Source organism: Filicampus tigris, chromosome 3 (genome assembly GCF_054856515.1).
Source record: "Filicampus tigris isolate MCC_2025a chromosome 3, RoL_Ftig_1.0, whole genome shotgun sequence".
NCBI lineage: Eukaryota > Metazoa > Chordata > Actinopteri > Syngnathiformes > Syngnathidae > Filicampus > Filicampus tigris.
In genome coordinates this window covers 5,965,925-5,987,077 of record NC_141219.1, presented here as the reverse complement: position 1 = coordinate 5,987,077, position 21,153 = coordinate 5,965,925, and the positions used below count along the sequence as shown (strand labels likewise).

Sequence of the window (21,153 nt, the reverse complement as noted above, 5' to 3'; positions counted from 1 at the left end):
TCTTGGGCCTTCTTATTTATCTGATTTGCTTTTATCATACCAGCCCTCGCGGATCCTGAGGTCCTCTGGCGCCGGCCTTTTATTTATTCCAAGGGTGAGGACCAAAATGCATGGCGAGGCTGCATTCAGCCGTTTTGGTCCTCACCTTTGGAATAGCCTGCCAGAGGACGTCAGGTCTGCAGAGACTGTTGATATTTTTAAGAGGAAGCTCAAGACACACCTTTTTAGTTTGGCTTTCAACAACTTTTAAATAATTTATCTTTTCTTTTGATTGAAGATAATTCTATGTTTTGCTTTGAATGTTTTAAAGCACTTTGAGTTGCATTTTTATGTATGAAAAGTGCTATATAAATAAAATGTGATTGATTGATTGATTGATTGATGTACTTGTAAGAAGATTAAGGCACCGTTTGCCCGCATTTGTCACTTCAGAGCGCTGATTCGCTAGCTAACAGCCAATCGGAGTGACCAAATGTCACGACTGCCGACGCCGATTCAACATGCCGGAAACGCCCCCGAGACGCTTACGGACGAGTTGCGACACTACGACGGCGGCCGCTACACCAATCGGACGGCGCATTCAGACGCCACGCCGCTTCACCACCTCCAACGTCGGTTTGGTCTTTACTTGAGTTTGTAGACGGCCATGGCTACAAATTGTGCAAACTTTAGGGAAATGTTATCGCGGCCTCCCGATATGCAGTCTCTGTACGGCTTGGTACGGCTTTCTATAGGCGCCAGTCGTTCTCGGTTTCGTTTCATCTGCTGTAGGCAGCCGCAGCGAGGAGCACGCGGCAATAGAACAAACACGCGAGAGGACAGCGTCGGAGGGAAACGATCAGCCTGAGCGTCAACACCCCCAGGTTGCAGCGTGGTGCAAGATGTTCTGAGTCAATTTTTTTTTTTTTTTTCCATTTTTAAATCCTGGCTACGGCCAAACAAAAATAAAGCAAAACAAACCCGAGGCCCCGCGGCTGACACTGCAAGTTCTCGGTCCATCAATAGCGCCGTCGGCACAATGTGACAGCGGTCCTTCTGCCTCCCACACTCGCGAATCCAGCAGGTTTGGCAGCTCCTAAACAGCGGCGGCTTGTCACCTGACAGCCGCGTCGGAGCGAGTGGGTTAAAAGCGTTTTCCACCCTAGAAGGACATCCGAGATGCGGACGTGATCGGCGACTCAATGTGTCTGTCAGCCGATGTGAGTTCCGCCGGGCTGCTGTCTGACAAACTAATCCTTCACGGGGAACACACACACACACACACACGCACACGCGCGTAAGGTGAAGACGGCCCGGAATGTTGGAATTTCATTCACGCGTGACACATGTAATGTTTGAAAACATTTCCAGTGTCATACAAGTTAGGGCTGCTCGATTATGAAAAAAAAAAAAAAAAAATTACGATTATTTTGGGTAATAATTGGAATCACGATTATTCAAACGATCATTTATTTTCTGGGTACAAAACAACAAAATGCTGAAAGGTAAAATATATAAAGACAAGTAAATGTAAGTAAGTTCCTTTCGGACCAAACAACATTTATATAATTAGTTATTATCAAATTGGTGCAAATGTGTAAAATTCAGGTATGATTTCCTTGTGTAAACAAACTTGTGCAAATGCATATTACTAATCTTTTTTTTTTTTTACAATTATGCCAACATTGTAATCATGGAGTGTAATAAGCATATTAATAATCTTTTTTTTTTTACGATTATGCCAATATTGTAATCATGGAGTGTAATAATCGTAATTGTAATTGAATTTCGATTAATTGCGCAGCCCTAATACAAGTGCCGACGTTTAAAAGCCATGCGACTGTGCCAATAGTCGGGGTGTGGCCCTAACTTTGCTTTTGTAGACCACAATATCCAAAGGCCACGTAGCATGCAAACAGTTGGGCCCTCTATCGGAAAAGGTCAAAATACAATCTGCGTCATATTGTGGTATGCCCTTAATTTGCATTGTAGAGGACAATGTTCAAAGGCAACGCAACCAGGCAGGAAAAGTAGAGGCCTTCAACAAAATGTTTAACAAAATGGGAGTAAAGATGCAGACTGCTATGCTAGCTTCTCTCACCATTAGCTCGCGTTGCGTGTTGTTTGATGTATGCGTCTGCTTTTACCTGTTGAGACAGCTAATAATGCGAAAATGGGCGTGTCTTTTAAACCTCCACTCACCCCAGGTTGTATTTACATCCCCACCAGTGACTTTTTTTTTAAAGGGGCCATCCTTGCAGTGTGCCTGTGACCGAGTTCGGCCAATTACACGCTGGGCCCCCCCCCCCCGGTGTGACATCGCTAACCCGCAGTGGGATTGACTGCGTGTGCGCATGTGACATTGCGTGCGTATGTGCTAGCGTACGTGTTAGCGAGTGTCGTAAAAGCACAGGTTCGCTGAATCCATAACGCGGTGTCGGGAGCAATGCGGCTGCCAAGAGAGAGTAAAAGACACCTCGGAGTGGCTCACGCAAAAATCCACCCATAGAAATGACAGCTACAAGTGATCACTTGTTGCCAGGTAGAGTTCATACGGCAACAACGATTAGGATTAGAGATAGACCGATATGCTTTTTTCAGGGCCGATACCGATTATTAGTAGTCGAGGAGGCCGATTAACCGCTATTTGGAGCCGATATTCATTTTCATTAAAAAGGAAAATATTTCATCAAAAAGAAGAATTTACTCTTAACTTTGTTGTAATGTCTTTAAGCATGTTTACTGAATAATGTTTCAGGTTTGCATATATATTTTTTTTTTTTCAAGAAATTTTTGACAATATATAATATAATTCTAACAAAACGTTCAGGGAGCATCCAGGGTTGTCGGCATGTCTTAAAAAGGATAAATGAAAACTTAAACAATAGCTCCATGTAGTTTTCTGCAGTAAATGAAAATTTCGAAATTTCAAAATGACAGAAATATTAAATTTTCACATACCTTTGTTTTGATTTCCACAGTTTTAAATTGATTTATTATCGGCCAGAAGAGTTTTAAAAAAGGCAGATGCCGATATTTGTCAAAAAGCCAAATATCGGTGCCGATCATCGGCCCGGCCGATAATCGGTCTATCCCTAATTAGGATGTTCCGTCACACACCTGAATATAATTGGCGACGTAGGAGAGTGGGTATCATACGGCGGACGTCACACTACAAAAGTTAATCAATGATGATGGTGGGGGGCGGCCGTCACGCCATTCGACTGGCTTGTAAATAGACCGGCCGTTCCGTGAAGATTTCCACGAAATTCCCGTTGGCCAACACGCCTCTGGTTAAGGCAGTCGCAAACCTCATTTTTAATCTTAACTGTATCACTAAAGCCAGCCAATGACGAATGTCCAAGGGAGGGAGCAAAGGAGACACACACATGCACACGCTACACACAAAGCGGGGACATTATAAAGTCTAAAGTCTGGGAGGTGTCTCAGAGCGCCTCGCCTAAGGTTTTTTTTCTTTTCTTTTTCTTTTTAATTTGGCCTCAACAGTTTTGTGTAACCTGGGGCACTCTGATACTTGCCCCTTTAAAGCAAATTTCAATTTTTTTACGTATTTTTTGCGCCATCCAACCATGCCGTGCTGTAGACACACACCAACACACACACACACACACACACACACACACAGTCTGGTTAAGGCAGTCGCAAACCTCATTTTTAATCTTAACTGTATCACTAAAGCCAGCCAATGACGAATGTCCAAGGGAGGGAGCAAAGGAGACACACACATGCACACGCTACAAACAAAGCGGGGACATTATAAAGTCTAAAGTCTGGGAGGTGTCTCAGAGCGCCTCGCCTAAGGTTTTTTTTCTTTTCTTTTTCTTTTTAATTTGGCCTCAACAGTTTTGTGTAACCTGGGGCACTCTGATACTTGCCCCTTTAAAGCAAATTTCAATTTTTTTACGTATTTTTTGCGCCATCCAACCATGCCGTGCTGTAGACACACACCAACACACACACACACACACACACACACACAGTCTGGTTAAGGCAGTCGCAAACCTCATTTTTAATCTTAACTGTATCACTAAAGCCAGCCAATGACGAATGTCCAAGGGAGGGAGCAAAGGAGACACACACATGCACACGCTACACACAAAGCGGGGACATTATAAAGTCTAAAGTCTGGGAGGTGTCTCAGAGCGCCTCGCCTAAGGTTTTTTTTCTTTTCTTTTTCTTTTTAATTTGGCCTCAACAGTTTTGTGTAACCTGGGGCACTCTGATACTTGCCCCTTTAAAGCAAATTTCAATTTTTTTACGTATTTTTTGCGCCATCCAACCATGCCGTGCTGTAGACACACACCAACACACACACACACACACACACACACACAGTCTGGTTAAGGCAGTCGCAAACCTCATTTTTAATCTTAACTGTATCACTAAAGCCAGCCAATGACGAATGTCCAAGGGAGGGAGCAAAGGAGACACACACATGCACACGCTACACACAAAGCGGGGACATTATAAAGTCTAAAGTCTGGGAGGTGTCTCAGAGCGCCTCGCCTAAGGTTTTTTTTCTTTTCTTTTTCTTTTTAATTTGGCCTAAACAGTTTTGTGTAACCTGGGGCACTCTGATACTTGCCCCTTTAAAGCAAATTTCAATTTTTTTACGTATTTTTTGCGCCATCCAACCATGCCGTGCTGTAGACACACACCAACACACACACACACACACACACACAGTCAGCCTAACCCACGCATCCCCCCCAACAGCCCTCCCCCCACCACACACACTCACACACACACACACAGTTACAATATTTACCAATCATTAGCATACATTTTTACCTTGTTTCCACTGCAGTGAAATTGAATGTACACATCTTTTTTTCTTTTTTTCAGGAGAACCAACTTTGAATAGTGTCAGCAGTGCTTTTTCATTTGGAGCAGCAGTCAGCAGTGTAAGGTTGCCCGAAGGCCTGAGAGCGAACCGCACTTTGCTCTGTGCCACGCAGACAATTAATAATGCAGACGTGCAAGGATGAGAGGGGAAGGGGTTCCTGCTCAAATTCTGTAAAAGCACCCCAAGCGTGACGGGCGAATGCTCGGAGGCGTGAACGAGTCCCGCGTTACACTTTCTTTGGAGGGATGTGAACTCAAACTTGTGGTGATGGGACGTAAAATGAAAGGAGGGAATATTTAACATTGGTTTCATTATTATTAGTAGTAGTAGTAGTAGTATTAACTGCAATTGCTTAGAAAGGAGTTTACCACAACTCGATTCAACAACTCAAAAGTCAGCTGCCGTGTGGTGGAGCTCACCTGCGAGTAAATAAAGCGGCACAGAAAATGGATGGATTGTTTTTTAAGGATGAATATAAATGAATAAATACATGAATAAATAAATAATTGTTGATATCTGATAGACATGATATGCTTTTTTTTCAGGGCCGATACCGATACAGGTTATTTGGAGTCAAGGAGGGCGATAACTGAGTTTTGGAGCCGATATTCATTTTCAGTAAAAAGGAAAATATTGGCATCAAAATCTTAAGAAAAATGTACTCTTGACTTTTTTGTCACGTCTTTAAGCATGTTTATTGAACAATGTTTTTATTATTATTACAAGGTTATTTTGACATTTTTTTTAAATTCTAACAAAAAGTTGTCAGCATGTCTTAAAAAGGTCAACTTAAACAACACTAAAACATCAACAATAGCTCCATGTAGTTTTCTACAGTAAATGAAGTCCTCCAAAATTTCAAAATGACAGAAATGTTAAACGTTCACATGTCGTTGTTTTGATTTCCACAGTTTTAAATTGATTTATTAACAGCCATCAGATTTTCAAAAAAGGCCGATATTCGTCAAAAAAACAAAAATCGGTGCCCATAATCGGTCCATCCCTAATCTGTAGCAAGTATACTGGAGGACCGGTGGGATGTGATTTTATGGTTTGAGATACATATTTTTCAATATGTCAATAAATAACACAAGAGAGAAGAATAATAGAGAATCTCTCTCTCTCTCTCTCTCTCTCTCTCTCTCTCTCTCTCTCTCTCTCTCTCTCTCTCTCTCTCTCTCTCTCTCTCTCTCTCTCTCTCGCTCTCCCTCCCTCCCTTTCTCCCTCTCTCCCCTTCTCCCCCTCTCTCCCCCTCCCTCTCTCCCTCTCTCTCTCTCTCTCTCTCTCAGGGCTGTCAAAGTGCTTTTTGTCACACTCCCCCTTCTTGTTTTTGCATATTGTCGCTCCACTTAAAACCTCATTAAGATCCAAATGTGCAAAATGCAAATTTTTAGCAATTTTTCCACGGGTCTTTTGATTTTGATCAGGTCTGTATATGTGCACTCACAATGCAATTACAAATAGAATTAAAAAGCCGGACCCCATCAGAAATGTATTAGTAAAAGCAATTTTAACAACCTGTGAAACGCCTTAAAAGTGATGAACTGACCTCGTCCCTCAGGGGCCCAATCTAATGAAAAGCATAAACAGTTTGCAACAATGCTCTTCTCACAGGGGGCCTCCAAGCCAAGCGGTTCTTAAGTGAGCAAGCAGTCCCCATCCATTCGCACTAAATTGGTCCTCTTTCCACTTTCATAACATCCATGATGGAGTCTCTCCTGAGCTACCGCGTCAAAGGTAAACACGTTAAGGTGCTTCCATCATTAATGCCGGGATCATAAATAAAAATGTAATCTTTTCCCAGCAGCGGCAGCGGCGGCAGCAGGCGGCTTGTTGAATCTTTGACGGCGACGGCGGCGGCGGGGATGTTTTTGTGTGGAGTCGGAGGAAATCACTTTAAAGCTGCTCCACATAGCAAACGCCGTCGCTCGAAAGCAGCCGGGGGTCTAATGAATGTTACATTGTGAAAATTAGGTTCCTTCCGGTGTAGCCGTGCATAAGCGCAACCTAAAAATGACTATGAAAAAGTTCCTATGGATTAAAAAGCTCCTGATCCGCAGTGGAAAACTTACAGGGCAAAAAAAAAAAAAAAAAAAATTGGGAACAACAACAACACTAGTTCATTTGCTTGTAAGAAAGAGGAGAAAATGCATAGGGAAGATGCATAGAATGTCATATACAAGGTGTTTGGACCGACACGGCAGCTGTTGCCACACTCGCACTCAAGATCGAGCCGCTTCGCTCATTTTGATTATTTTTTTTATTCGATTTTTTTTATTCAAATTTTATTTTCTGTTCAAATGTTTTCACGTGTTTTGATCGGGGGCTCACATTTTAATGAACGATTCTTTTTGATGAACCAATTCCAATTAGGAATAGTCCGATTATCGGCCGGGCCGATGATCGGCACCGATATTTGGCTTTTTGACGGATATCGGCATCTGCCTTTTTTAAAAGTCTGCTGGCCGATAATAAATCAATTGAAAACTGTGGAAATCAAAACAAAGATATGTGAAAATTTAACATTTCTGTCATTTTGAAATTTTCATTTACTGTAGAAAACTACATTTTATAACAGATATGTATATCGTCAAAAATGTCTTGAAATAATAATTTTTTGAAAATCAACATTATGCAAACCTGAAACATTGTTCAATAAACACGTTTAAAGACGTGACAAAAAAATTAAGAGTAATTTTTTCTTTCGATTTTGATGAATATCGGCTCCAAATATCGATTATCGGCCTCCTCGACTACTAATAATCGGTAACGGCCCTGAAAAAAGCATATCGGTCTATCTCTAATTCCAATGATTGAATTCACTTAAAAGAACTATCAAGTCCATCACTAGTGCATGTCAATAATTTAGATGTAAAAGTTGTTCCAACTTAAATGACTGTTTTAGCCGAACAAAAACACAAGTTGCGTTTTTTTTTTTTACAGTGAAGGAAACAACGGATCCAGACTGGTGCAACTGTAATATTTTGAACAGACAAAAATATGATGCTATAAAAACACGAAAAGTCATGTTTTGGGCATGTTGCCTGATTTGCATTTGCCTCCTCATTTGGGAAATCCTTTTTTTTTTTTCTTCTCATTTACCTTCAAGCCTGCCATCTTTGCGGTCATGACTAAGTGAAGCGTGACAAGAAACGAAACGTCGTTTGTGGGGCCTGGTCGGGATCTTATGTAGATCGTGTTGAAGGGCTTCATTACTTCTTGCTCTCCCTCGAGGGAAGGTGCGAGAGTTAAGAGTCGGCCGGGAGAGCTTCGTATTTGAACTAACGTAAAAAAAAAAAAAAAAAAAGCAACACGCTAGAGGATGCGTACCCGCACAACACATTAGGTAAGGCGCAGGGAGTGTAACTCATTGCCCTCTAGCATCACATCTATTTTGTAAACAAAAACAATGCGGCTAAGCCTTTGCTCGTGGACGCATTAATTATGAATCTCACAATATTGTCTTGAACTCACGATTCATAATCACGCCTCGTGCACGTGACGGCTAGCAATATGCTTTTGGTACAATGTCAAACCCGGTGACACATTTGAAATCTTTTTTTTTTTTTTTTTTTCACCCAAAAAATGTCCGTTTCCCGAAAAGAAGACAAACTATATATGTTGCACTTTTCTAAACAGAAAAGAAGAAAAGTGTTAAATCATTTACACGTGATTAAATACTATAGGAGTTTATTGTGTGCATTAGTGTTTTGGTTGATATTGTTTCATTGATTGGGTCATTTACACTTCATTTTAAATGACATTAAATGTGTTCTTTACACTAAAAAAGAAGCATACTGTATTTTATGCCGTTTTTGATTATCTGGCAAAAAATGTCGTGAAAAAGTGAACATTCTTCCAGTTGTTTAGTCAAAGTTGCAGAAAAACATTGTTTATTAACTTTACCCTGTTCGTTTTGAATGATTGAAAACGGGAGCATCCATTTTGATATCCAAAATAGCAAAAGCGTGGGGGGGATTATTTTTTTTTGTTTTGTTTATTTGTTTTGCCATTCACAAAGGTGCAAATTATCTTACATTAAGCTATATATTTTTCATCAACAAGAACTCGGGCGTCCCGCGGTTTAATAGTTTTTGTTTTATTTATTTCGACTTTCGACTTGATTCCCCCCAGAGAAATATAAATAAAATATAGCCTGTGCAAAGGGTGCCAAATCAGACTGTTGACACTTCATCTGCGGTAGCTACAGGCAAGAGCAGCGAAGACAAATGGCCGAGCGGAAAGGGAAAAAACAAAAAGTGGCGGCTGGGTGGCTGACAGGTGACACGCTCGCGCACGTATGGCGGCTCACACAATTGGAATACGGCACAAGGCCGAGGCGCAAACACAAAGATGCACAACGACGTAGGCCATGTGAGATAGATACGAGGAGATGTGTGAAACGGTGCGAAAATGTCACGATTAAAGTGAGCGAAATGATCTCTTATCACAGTATTATCGTTGTTATTGATCAAATAATTACAGCAGGACTTTTGCTGATGGCAGTGGCATGAATCAAAACATTTAGTAGACTTTAAAGGGAAGCCAAGTGATAATGCTCCAAATATTACCCCAAAAAAAAATAAATGCATTGGGAAAATACAACTGTGTACTACTGGAGATGGAAAACCTGGAAAAAAAAATGTCCAAAGAAAAATACATATACCAAAATAAAATACTAAAATGCATTGGGGAAATACAACTGTGTACTACTGGAGTTGGAAAACCTAGAAAAAAAAAATGTCCAAAGAAAAATACATATAAAATGTGGATATGTACAACAAAATTAAGAAAAATGTAAATGTTACAAATGTTACAAAAAGAACCCCAGTGAATAGTGAGGGAACTAGTTGAAACACGGCATTCTGATTAATAGTGCGTTTGTGGAATATGAGTTAAGCAGCAAAATGCACTCGTTTTTAGCCATGCCTGGGGGCGGCCATTTTGTGTTCCGTCGACTGAAAATGACATCACAACTGCTCACGACGACCAATCACGGCTGACCTGTTTTCTGAATCTGAGCCGTGATTGGTCGTTGCGAGCAGATGTGATGTCATTTTCAGTCGACGGAAGACAAAATGGCCGCCCCCAGTGATGGCTAAAAACGAGCGGATTAACACTTATTCCACAAACGCAAAATTAATCAGAATGCCCTGTTTCAACTAGTGGGCCTGCTGGGAACATATTCTCGCAAAAAAAAAATATGTTTGGGTTGACTTCTTAAAATGAATTGAAAATGAAATGTAAACCGCGTTTGGGTGATCTTTGGCAGTCAGCTTTCAAACCTTTTTCTTCCCTGTCTACGAGTGTCACGTTATTTACAGCTAAACTCCAGCATGTCAGTCAAAGGCCTTCGAGGCCTGGCCGAGTTGCATTGGTACAAACGCACACACAAAGGCCACTGAGCGATTCCGAGCTTTTGGCCCGGTTCGAAGCCTCTCAGCCCGGCGATGCCAGCCACCGCGACACCCCCCCCCCCCCCCCCCCCCCCCCCCCCCGGCTGGTCAGATGTGCCCCTTCCCAGCTGCCCACTATGTTAAAGGGCCAGGGGCCTCCTGCCACCGACTTCATCTGCCAAGCTGCCGCACTACACAGTCCAGGACCGGCAGCCGCGCTTGCTTTTTATAACTTCTTCTTTATTCATGTGACCCGGAAACATTGCACGATTATCATTATAAATTAAAGCGCATTTAATAATCCCAGACTTCCTGAGATATGATCATCACTTCCTGCATGGCAAGATAATATTTTTCAAAAGAACATCTGGGCCAAGTAGAGCGTGAAATGCCCTTTAAAATGGCTTCCCTCTCTTTTCATGGATCTAAAAGATAAATAGATGGCGGGAGATGAGCACAATGCATTCCCATCAGGTATTGTCCAAAAACACTCGGATTATTATATTAAGGTCAATGAATATGACATTGAATCTATGTGTCAAAGAAAGACTATTTTTGGCTCCTTTGTTGTGCATTTGAATGTACCATTCATGCCATAATAGGCCAAATAAATGGGCATTTTTGTGGCCAAATTTGCCAATATGTTTGCCCTGATCAATATAAATGTAATGGAAAGCACACGCATGACATGGGAAAAGTCTCAAAAAGCCCCTCAGACACAGGAAGCCTTCCAGTACAGTTTTTGGAGACAATTTTCAAGAAATGTAGTCCATTCCTTGAAAAGAAATCTCCTTCCAGATATCTTTGACAGATTGACACGTTGATAATGTACAATCTGTCTGAATATGTGGACGGATTAAAAAAAAAGCCTTTTAGAGATCCTTTAGTGACCCTTAACAATTTCTTGCAATTTTGCTGCATAAAAAAAAACTGCTCTGTGTTTCTAATTGTGCAGGGCAGCTTTAGCGACTCCTCCTCGTCAAATTGACTGAACTTGTATTTTTTTGGCCTAAAACAGCAATTTATGATGGATCATCTTTAAAATAGACATTACTGTCATTAATGGCAACAATGTTAGTTAGTACCAAAAAAAAACAAAAAAAAACAAAAACAAGCAATTTGTGTTTACTTGTATCTTTCAGTTGGGGTTCATTAACTCATTCGCTGCCATTGACGTATTTATTTGTCTTTTCACAGTCCAGCCATTCAACCCCAGGAATTTATCTCTATTTTTTTCAACTTTTTTCAAACGTTAGGGTAAAAGATGGTCTGAAAATGTCTGGCAGTGAATGAGTTAAAAGGGACAGCCTTTTGTGTATACCGTTATTCCTTTGTTGTGAAATGCGGGAAAGCCAATTTTGACAACAAAACTTAAAATGTTATTGAAGTTTGTTGCCTTGAAATTTTGAGTTCACTCAACATTTTTTTAGAGTGCAGTAAAAACATGAAAACAAACGTTTGGGTGTTTATCTAATTCTGTGACACATTTCATACAGAAATGCGAGTAATTTCCAAATGTTTCACAAGCCTTTTATTGCAACTGTAGATGAGACATAGGAGCTCATTTCTCCGCGTCTCGCCCGCGATGAAATTTGTTTACTTGCGCAGTGACAAGCCGGAACGTAATCAAAAAAATCATTCCCCCTGCCGCGCTTTCCGTAACAAGTCTGAAAATGCAAATCAGCTCCAGGTACACATTTTTGGTGCCGCTCCCCACTTACAGGTGATCAAGTGCCCCCCCCCCCACCACCATCTGCACCATCCCGTTTATTAACCGCCACGGTAATGACACACCCGAGGGCCGTCCCTCACATCAGGCGCATGCTGTAACTTTGTGTGTTTCAACCGCAATTTAGCAAGAGGGAAAGAAGGGTCGAGCCACCTCCTGATTAAACTTCGCACGCTTTGACTTTGTCGTTTTCAGCGGCGTCGCCGCCCCGCTGTTAGCCGCTGGAGAACTTTGGCGCCCGCCGACATCGGCATATGGCCGCGACACTTGCATGCCGCGGGAAATTCGTCAGCTTGTAAATGGTCTTAAAGTCAAAGACCTCATTACGGGGGGGGGGGGGGGGATAACAGGATGGGCTAATCCTGTGAGATCTGTGCAATCCAAGCAAATTAATTAACATTTTAATTGCGCTTAAGCCTGCACAAATAGAGCAAAATGAGTGCTTTTAATTAAAGACGGTTCTATGACGAACACAATTGCGGACCGGTGACGAAATCGCGGAGCTTTGTTGGGGCCTTAAAAAAAAATTCTTCAACATTAGAGAATATCAGATGAATAGTGTTGAGGATTCAAATAATTAGCCTCCGTTTAAAAGAAGGAAATGTCTTCATTTTAGCTGATGTCAAGAAAGACGCAAATTAAATCGGAATGAGGTTAACATTTGTATTAGTTAAACGATTTATTCACGCCAAGACATTAGCGTGCCTACGCTATCGCCTTATTGCAAAAGCATATTGCACAGAAGCACAACAACACAGCAGTTCCTATGATCATCGCCGTCTTGAGCGAAACGAACACTTGATCACAATTTTGTTAGTATTGTCATGAAGTTGTGCGGGGACTTACTAAAGGGAGTGGCCAAGGTCAAACCATTGGGGACACTTGCACAATCGGGTGAGAACTATAGCAATATCGCTCAAATTATTACCCAGAACTATCAAAGAATATTAAAAAAAAAAAAAAAAAAAAATGCTCAACAACGACAACAAAAAAAGAAAAAAATATTAGAAAAAACACAAATGTTAAGAACGTATTCAATGAAATATGACAAAAATGGCAGTTCATAAGACTATTTAAAATGAATAACGTAGTAGACATGATACAAATATTTTTGTGAAAAATTATAACATACACAAATAAGGAAAAATACACGATGCATTCATTCAAATCATCCTCGGAGTTGTTCCGACGCTGTTGGTGCGTAGGTTGCCGCGTCACACTAACAAGCGACGCTGACCGGGTTGCCATGTTGGCGTGAATGAACCAAAAAAAAAAAAAGATTTTTGTTTTATTTCTCTTTCTTTCTTTCTTGCTTTCCTTCCTAATAAGGCAAACTGCGTTCAAGTGCGAAAAACTATAAACAGGATGACTTGTCAAGTCATGAGGTCCAAGTCTAAGTCAAGTCGAGTCACTTAGATACCAAGTCAAGTCAAGTCATTCCCGTGTTTTTGGCAAGCAAGTCGCAAACTCGTACAAAAAGTCACAATAATATTGGACTCACTGTGTTGGAAAAAAAGATAAGCAGCTGTTCACTGAATGATAACAATGGTCAACAAATGTTTCCTTTTTTTTTTTTTTTTTAAATCAGAGATGCAATTCAACTTTTCTATATATATATTTTTTTTTTTTGCACTGATTGAGAATTTTTCCCTATTTTTTTACGAAAATATTATTAAAAGAAATGCACATTTTTTGGGGGACCTTCTTTTTTATGACCTCAGACTTCTCAGTGAATTATTTCCCGTTCCCACCGGCCTTCCGCAAGCCCGACACAGCAAGCGAGGGCAGGTGTGTAACAGAAACTCCTTCCCATCCGCGGTTTGTAGTTTCCGCATCGATAGAGACAATGAGGAACAAAAGAGCTACCAAAGAGTCTCTGTGTAAACACAAAACATCGGTGAACTGATACGCTGTATCGCTCTCTGAGGCTTCTTTTTTGAGGCAAAGTCGTACTTGACACAACTCCGCGAATTTCCATTTGGGACTGATGCATAAGAAATGGAAATCGGCATCTCTTTGTTGACTGTTGTTCCCTTTTGTCGCGGGTGATTAATTAAACATTCAGGAAGGCTCAGTTGTTTGCTTGAAAGGCTTCTCTCGCTCACTCTTTCGCCGTCTCGCTCTCTCTCGCCAACGACTTTGCCGCTGCTAAGTTTTCCTCAAACGTTCTGGCTGAAAAAAAAAACAAAAAAAAAATGCCCCAAAAAAACAATAGCCCATTGCAGTTGGACTGAGCATTAAACGCTAAGCTAGCAACCCTTTGCTAAGCTACATATCAGTCATTTAGTGTGGTTAAAATTTACATTTTGAAGGCATGACAGTCAAAACTGTCTCAAAAGCGCATTCTGGAACTATTTGCAACACGAGATGTTGGTCGGTATGAAAAGTGTCAAGAACTCATACATGGTGGAAAAAAAAAAAAAGGCTTTAGTCAGGCGCATGTTTTGGGCCACTTTTCCGCTTGAACCCCGATGCAAAAAGGCCAGTGAGTGCCGAATAAAGTCCACGGGAAGAATGGCAAGCGAGTAAAGTGGCTGCTGATGAAGTCGAGCTCATCTCGGCGGCGTCTCCATGCCGAGCTGCATTAGAATGTAATTACGCCGCGGCGCTAACGAGACGCCGCCGCCATCGCAGACAATGCCGAGCTCGCCGCCGCGCTCCCCGCTGTGCGCGAAGCCACCTGCGTCGAGCAATCAGACTATCTAATCCGGCCCGTTAAAAAAAAAAAAAAAAAAAAAAAAGGCTACCTTTCACCTCGCCGACTACGCCGCATAGCCTGTCAGTTCCGCTCCCGACCTCATCAGCGTGGCGGCGGGCCGCGTCAGCCTCGCCGGGCATCAAGCGTATCGGCCGGCATGCCGACAAACGGACTACAACGCTTTGCTTTTATCCGCCGAGCACCGCGGCCGTCTAGCAAATCCCCCATCATTGAATGTCACCATCCACCCCCCCACCCCCTTTTTTTTGACCCTCCCTCCAACTACGCAAGAAGCGCTCATCCCCGACGCCGGATGAGATATGTGACACGGGGCCGGCGAGGTGGCCGTGTTTCCTGTACGCCGAGGAGCAAGGGGGTTAATGGGAAATGAAGGAGAAAGACCTTTTGTTCTTCCTTCTAAAAGGCGCGCTCGGATAAGACGTGTGACTTTTCTCTGACTTTCATTTTCACCGCCAAGGCGGCCATTTTAATTGCCACGCAACAATGGACTGACGTTGAGGGCGAAGGTAAGGAAAAATGCTTTGGAGGTTGGAAGCAGCGAGGTTAGGTTTGGTATGATGAACAGGGGACATTATGCATGTAAATGTGCATAAATTAGCCATTTGGAGGTCTTTCCCATACTCATTGAAATTTGTTTTAAATTCAGAAGCGGAAGCCAGTTTTGCGAAGCAACACGGAATTTGGTGAGCACGTCTGAACAGCCAATAGGGGGAAAGATGCAAGGAGTCTGCCTTTTTGGCCTGAAAAGGCCATTTTGGGGTCAGTTTCGCCACGCAAAACTTTGCTCGACAGCACCGCCAAGCATATTTGTATCTTTCACTTATCACACTGTAAAAACAGTTTCGGGTTAAAAATAACACCATTTTGGGTCCAAACAGGACATACCCACAACATGGGTCAATTTAACCCAACTTTCTGCCCATTTCTATACCAGAAAACACACACAAAAATGGGCAATTTTGTAGAAAACAACCCCCAAATTTGGGCAGTTTTGTACAAAACAACGCAAAAAGGTGGGTTAAATTGACCCAATTTGTGGATCGATTGACCAAAATTTGTGTTATTTTTAACCCGTTTTTAGAGCGCAATATAACATTTGGTCGATATGTATATTATGAGTGGACCCACAAAAAAGTCTCAAGAAGACATGTAAGCAAGTCTGCTATTTCAGGATAATTTTGGCCACACTCCAAAATATGCCTGATTGCCCCGCCAAGCATGTTTGAACAATTCTGACCCCGAAGCCATTTTCACTTTGCAAAATTCACTTTGGTAGGCATGTCTATTTCGAGCAGACCAACAAAAAAAAAAAATTCGAACCCATGTCCCAATTGACATACGAGTCCGCCATTTCTGTTGGTAGCCAGGCATTCTTTCCTATGCGGAGTTCAGGAAGTTCCGCCGTTCAAGTTTTCTAGAAGGCAGCGGAACACAAGGAGGCTCAAAGGAGGAAATGCGACACTTGGCGTCCTCGCTCGACTCGTCTAGTGTCAAAGCTGTATAACGACGCTCTGATCTCCTTCTGAAGGAGACCCCCTGCCGCTCGAGGGTCCGTGCGCCAGCAGACTGAGACATTGGCGGGGCCCTTTGCCAGTCTCGTACTTGCATTAGAATTGTGTGATCACGCCAATGCGCTCCTTTGAATGCATGACCGCGAATGAGAATATGAATCTATGAATATATTAGCATTGAGTGAGACGGGGATTGCGTGCCCGGCTTGCGGCCCTGCGAGAACGTTAGCTTGTGGCAATTAGCATCCGTCATTGCTGTTAGCACAAATGACCCGGTTCAACGGGGGAGATGCGCCGCTCATACCAAAACATTCCGGGCGATCCGATGCTCCTTTTTGATCGCAAGCTAAAGGAGATGGCGGCAATGCCAAAATAAATCGGAAGAATTAGAAGACGAAGAACTGCAATCATGGCAACTAACAGCATGCGGCACCCACCACAAAAAGGATTTACGATTTAACCGAAACGAAAGTAATCAGCAGCTCGTGCTTGAACTGTTTCCTTCCCTTGTATTGCTTGACGCAAAGGGCTTCGGCACTCCTTTTTCGGTCTACTCTGAATAAACGAACAGCACATCTGAATGATGCTCAAAGTTTCCAAACGTTTGGAGTGAAGCAGTGTGAGCTTGAGCGTATTTCTGAACCAACATACAATCAGGGAACAGGGATTGGGAAGATAGTCTGAGTTCAACAGTTTTTTTTCTGGAATGAATTGCCCCCCAAAATGTTACTTATTCACCAAAGCTACTTTTTTTTCTTGTTAATGATGCCTTTTAATTGGTGAGTAGCTATAGTGCAAAAAATAGGGCAGTAGCGTAGTAGCAATAAAAAAATAATTTTGATAAAATATTTGGAAAAAAACGCACTGCCATGTTATTGTTATTATTAAATGTTCCTTTTTTCAATGTGGATCAAAAGCCAAAAATGAATGTAAAATTACGATATCAAACAACGCAAAACATACATACTATGTCTCTGTATGTGTGGCTTTTCTACTGACCTCCAGTCTTTGGCTCCACCTCCTCATGCAAGGGCCAAATCACAACGCTCCCGCTAAAGAAACCCACGGCGCTTCATCATCCATAAAACATTCCATCCAGTGTTTTTTTTTTTTCCTTCTCATCTTTCCATAAATATCTAATTAGTGTGCTCGCCAGCATATATATTACATGACTCAATGAACACATGACAATGCAATAAAAAAAGGGTTGCATTTTGACCCTTTTTTTTTTTTTTTTTGCTTGTCAGGCTTCTGTCATTGTATATGCTGATGTTTTAAAAAACGTGTGGCGATATAAATATATATATTTTGAATCGCTAATAACTCTCTTTACTATAATACCGCAGCACTGCCTGCTTTCTTACAACTCTGATATCATTGGTGTGTTGCTTTCATTGCTCTCTTAAGCACCAATACTCAGTTATTTACTTGCATTTTTCAGCTTTCTATTGAACTTTAATCAATCCAACTTTCACGTTTTTGCAATGTGAGAGGAAGCTGGAGCACCAAGAGAAAAACAACACAAGTACGGGGAGAACGTGCAAAAACTCCAGAAAGAGCTAGAGCTTAGATTTGAACCCAGAATATGAGAGCAAATGTGCGAGTTCATTTGGCTGCTGTCGACTATAACGTAAACCTGATTACTTTAAAAACTTATTTTGACATACTGCGAGCCCTAATGAAAAAAGCCAATTGAATTAATTGACACCATCTATGATCCCAGTCCACTTTAATACCATTTCAAACTCATTTGAAAACATTTCCATTAGCAATAACCCGCCTACGGGGGATTTCATTTTGAAAAAAAAAATGCACCTAGAGTGTGTGAACAAGGGGCTAAGACTCTCCACTATCAATCCACACTAATCGCCGACATCCAAGATCGTTTTCGTTTGACATTCTTGCTCAAATCGAACGCCTATTTAGAAATGTCTATGGCACCAACTTGTGGCATTGCAGAGCAAGTGCCGCAACCACGGATAGGTGAGTTTTTCCAAGGATAATACGATGGGTTCCACGGCGAAAATGCAAAATGCGAATTCGTCGAGCGCAAATAACTAGGGGATTACTGTAACGTAAAAGCCAATTAAAGTGGACAGACCAACATCCTCGATCCTCACAAACATGTTTGGACGGCACCCGAAGCCCCGTTGTATTAATTTGATTTATTTTGTCCTCATTTAATAATTATTCGCCCCAGTTGTCTTACAAATAGTCACATCCCAGTCCCGTCCTCTTGTGCTCATTATTTTGACGCTGCGGCCGCACATTAGGCTGCGTTCGTGACTCACCGACCGCCGACATCTCGGCTACGGCCGCCCGATAAGGACCCTCGATGAACTGCGGTGGATTGTCGTTGATGTCTTGCACTTTGATGATGAACTCGGACGGCGGCTCCAGCGGCTCGTCGGTGTCTGCGTTAATGACCTGGGCCGTGAGCGTGTACTCGGCCTTCTCCTCGCGGTCCAGCCTCTTCATGGCGTGGATGTCGCCCGTCAGCTCATTGATGGCAAAAATGGTGCCGGCCCCCTCACCGGCCAGCACGTACTTGATGCGCTTGCCGCCGACGTCCAAATCTGTGTGGAGCTGTAAAAGGGAGGAAAACGGGTGTTAGACGATGAGTTCCTGAGCTGTCGGGAGGATAACGGACATTCGGTCGATCAAAGACATGGAAATGAAATGTTAACATTAGGTTCGTTAAGAACGAAAATGTCTTTGATGTTCAGAAAAACACTGCACTACAGTATATTTGTCTTATGCTTAAAAAAAATACCTACGTTAGTTTAGTTAAAGCGGAAATCAACCCAAACATATTTTTTTTCAAGAATATGTTCCCAGCAGGCCCACTAGTTAAAACACGGTATTCTGATTAATATTGCGTTTGTGGAATAAGAGTTAATTCACCCCTTTTTAGCCATCTCAGGAGGCAGCCATTTTGTCACTTCTGTCGACTGAAAATGACATCACAACTACACGGGCTCAGGTAACGATCAATCACGGCCCAGCTTCAGAAAACAGGTCAGCCGTGATTGGTCGTTATCTGGGTAGTTGTGATGTCATTTTCAGTCGACAGAAATGACAAAATGGCCGCCCCCAGAGATGGCTAAAAACGAGTGGATTAACTTTTATTCCACAAACGCAATATGTATCAGAATGCCTTGCATAGAATATATTCTTGAAAAAAATATGTATGGGTTGACTTCCGCTTTAAGGACTCTAAATTGGCACTTGTCATTGACGACTAAGACTCGCAGTTGCTCTCTAACTTTTTGCAATTCTAAGTAAAACCTCAAAAAATACCACTCACGACTATCATCAAAATGCAATCGCATAAAATGTCCAAGTTTTTATCAAAAAGAAGACACTGTATTTCATTCCTAAAGCTATTCTAACACAATGCCCAGTTCGAACTTTAACACTGCGCTTAAAGACGGAAAAATGAGAACCTGTACTTTCAGAATGGTTCGATTCAAATATATTGCGCATAAAAGTTCAATTTAATTTAACCTCCCCGTAAGTAAATGTTAAAAAACACACAGTTCTAAAAGAGTAAATGCAAATGTATGTTTACGTGACTCAAAAAGTTCCGACTAGTTGCAGCCTCTTAAATTGATCTTGAACACTCGGTCCGCTAAACTAACTTGTCTTTGCCTTTACCAAAAATCGTGACATTATGTTAATTGAACATTTAACTGTCTTTGATGTTGACATGCTAATTTTATGTTCACTGAGAACTTAATGTTTATTAAAACAGTAACCGAAATCTCTCTTTGATGCACCAAACGTGCTAATGTTAAGTTGAAACATTGACTCTACCTTCAAATGTAGGGATGTCAAACACATTTTTTGTCGCGGGCCACATTATTGTTGTGGCGTCGCTCAGAAGCCAGTAAATAGTTTGTTCAACTATTTTTCCATTTATTTTGAAGGAGGGATTGGTAAAAAATATTGAAAGTGAAGACAATTTCAAAGAAACATGTCAAGTCAACACACATGATTTGCCTTCATGGGCCACATAAAATGATGCCGGGGGGTGGATCTGGACCCCGGGCCTTGAGTTTGACACCTCTGTTCAAATGCTAGCATTAGCATTGTTGGATATTGTCTTTTTATGAAAACATGAACAATGAAGTCACAGCAGAAGGTCTTTGATGTTGACAAAAACTGCAATGTCATCTTCGCTGAATACTCAAAATTGTCTTTTGTGTTTACAACAACGTGAACATTACATTAGGAGCATTAATGGCAAAAAAAAAAGATGTCTTGAAATGCTAATCTTTGTGATATTAAAAAAAAAAAAAAAAAAAACTTCCAGTCCAGTGAAGACTCTAAATTGTCATGGTTGTTTAAAAAACAAAAATGTTAGCAAAAAAAACAGCTACAGTTGAGGACTGAACTGTCTGGGTTGTTTACTTAAACTTGTTATGATCTGTTTTGTTGTTTAGAGAACATTTAGCTCTGTTTCATGTTGTCCTCGTGTGCCTTTTTCATGTCTTGCATTGTTAGTTGTTGTTTTTTTCCACCTGTTGTGTTAACCAATTTTTGGACGTCTGTACATTTTTTGGGGGGGGGGGAATAAAAACATTTTGTTTTGAGTACATCCTGTACTCTTGCCTCGCTCGGGTCCACCTTTACAACAAACAAGCCAACAGTGACATACAGAAAACACACTTCAGCACATCTCAAGACTAACACCATCCTAGACCAACTACCTCGGTAGAAGAGGTGCACTTGACATATTCGCTGTGCTAAAACGAGGTCTGATGGGTCCCATAAGTAGTACCAGCCCCTTGATACACGTTACAGGAGCAACAAAACAAACCATGCACTGTGTGGGGGTTTACCGATGAAAAAAGTCACCCAAAAGACCTTCAGACGTCGCATTAAAAATTCACAAGCGCACGCACTGACCGCCGCTGTACAAATAACTAGACCCAAAATGGCCACAGCAA

The 21,153-nt window shown here is 41.7% G+C and overlaps 1 protein-coding gene across 4 annotated transcripts in view; it reads right to left on the bottom strand.

The window, feature by feature from the left end:
- The window catches only part of cdh8 (cadherin 8), a 166,201-nt gene that overhangs the window by 58,420 nt on the left and 86,628 nt on the right, over window positions 1-21,153 (bottom strand). For all 4 annotated transcript variants that reach the window (XM_086025310.1, XM_086025311.1, XM_086025312.1 and 1 more), the window contains exon 3: window positions 18,493-18,787. In XM_086025310.1, coding sequence (XP_085881436.1) covers window positions 18,493-18,787 — 295 coding nt within the window. The remainder of the gene's footprint in view (window positions 1-18,492; window positions 18,788-21,153) is intronic.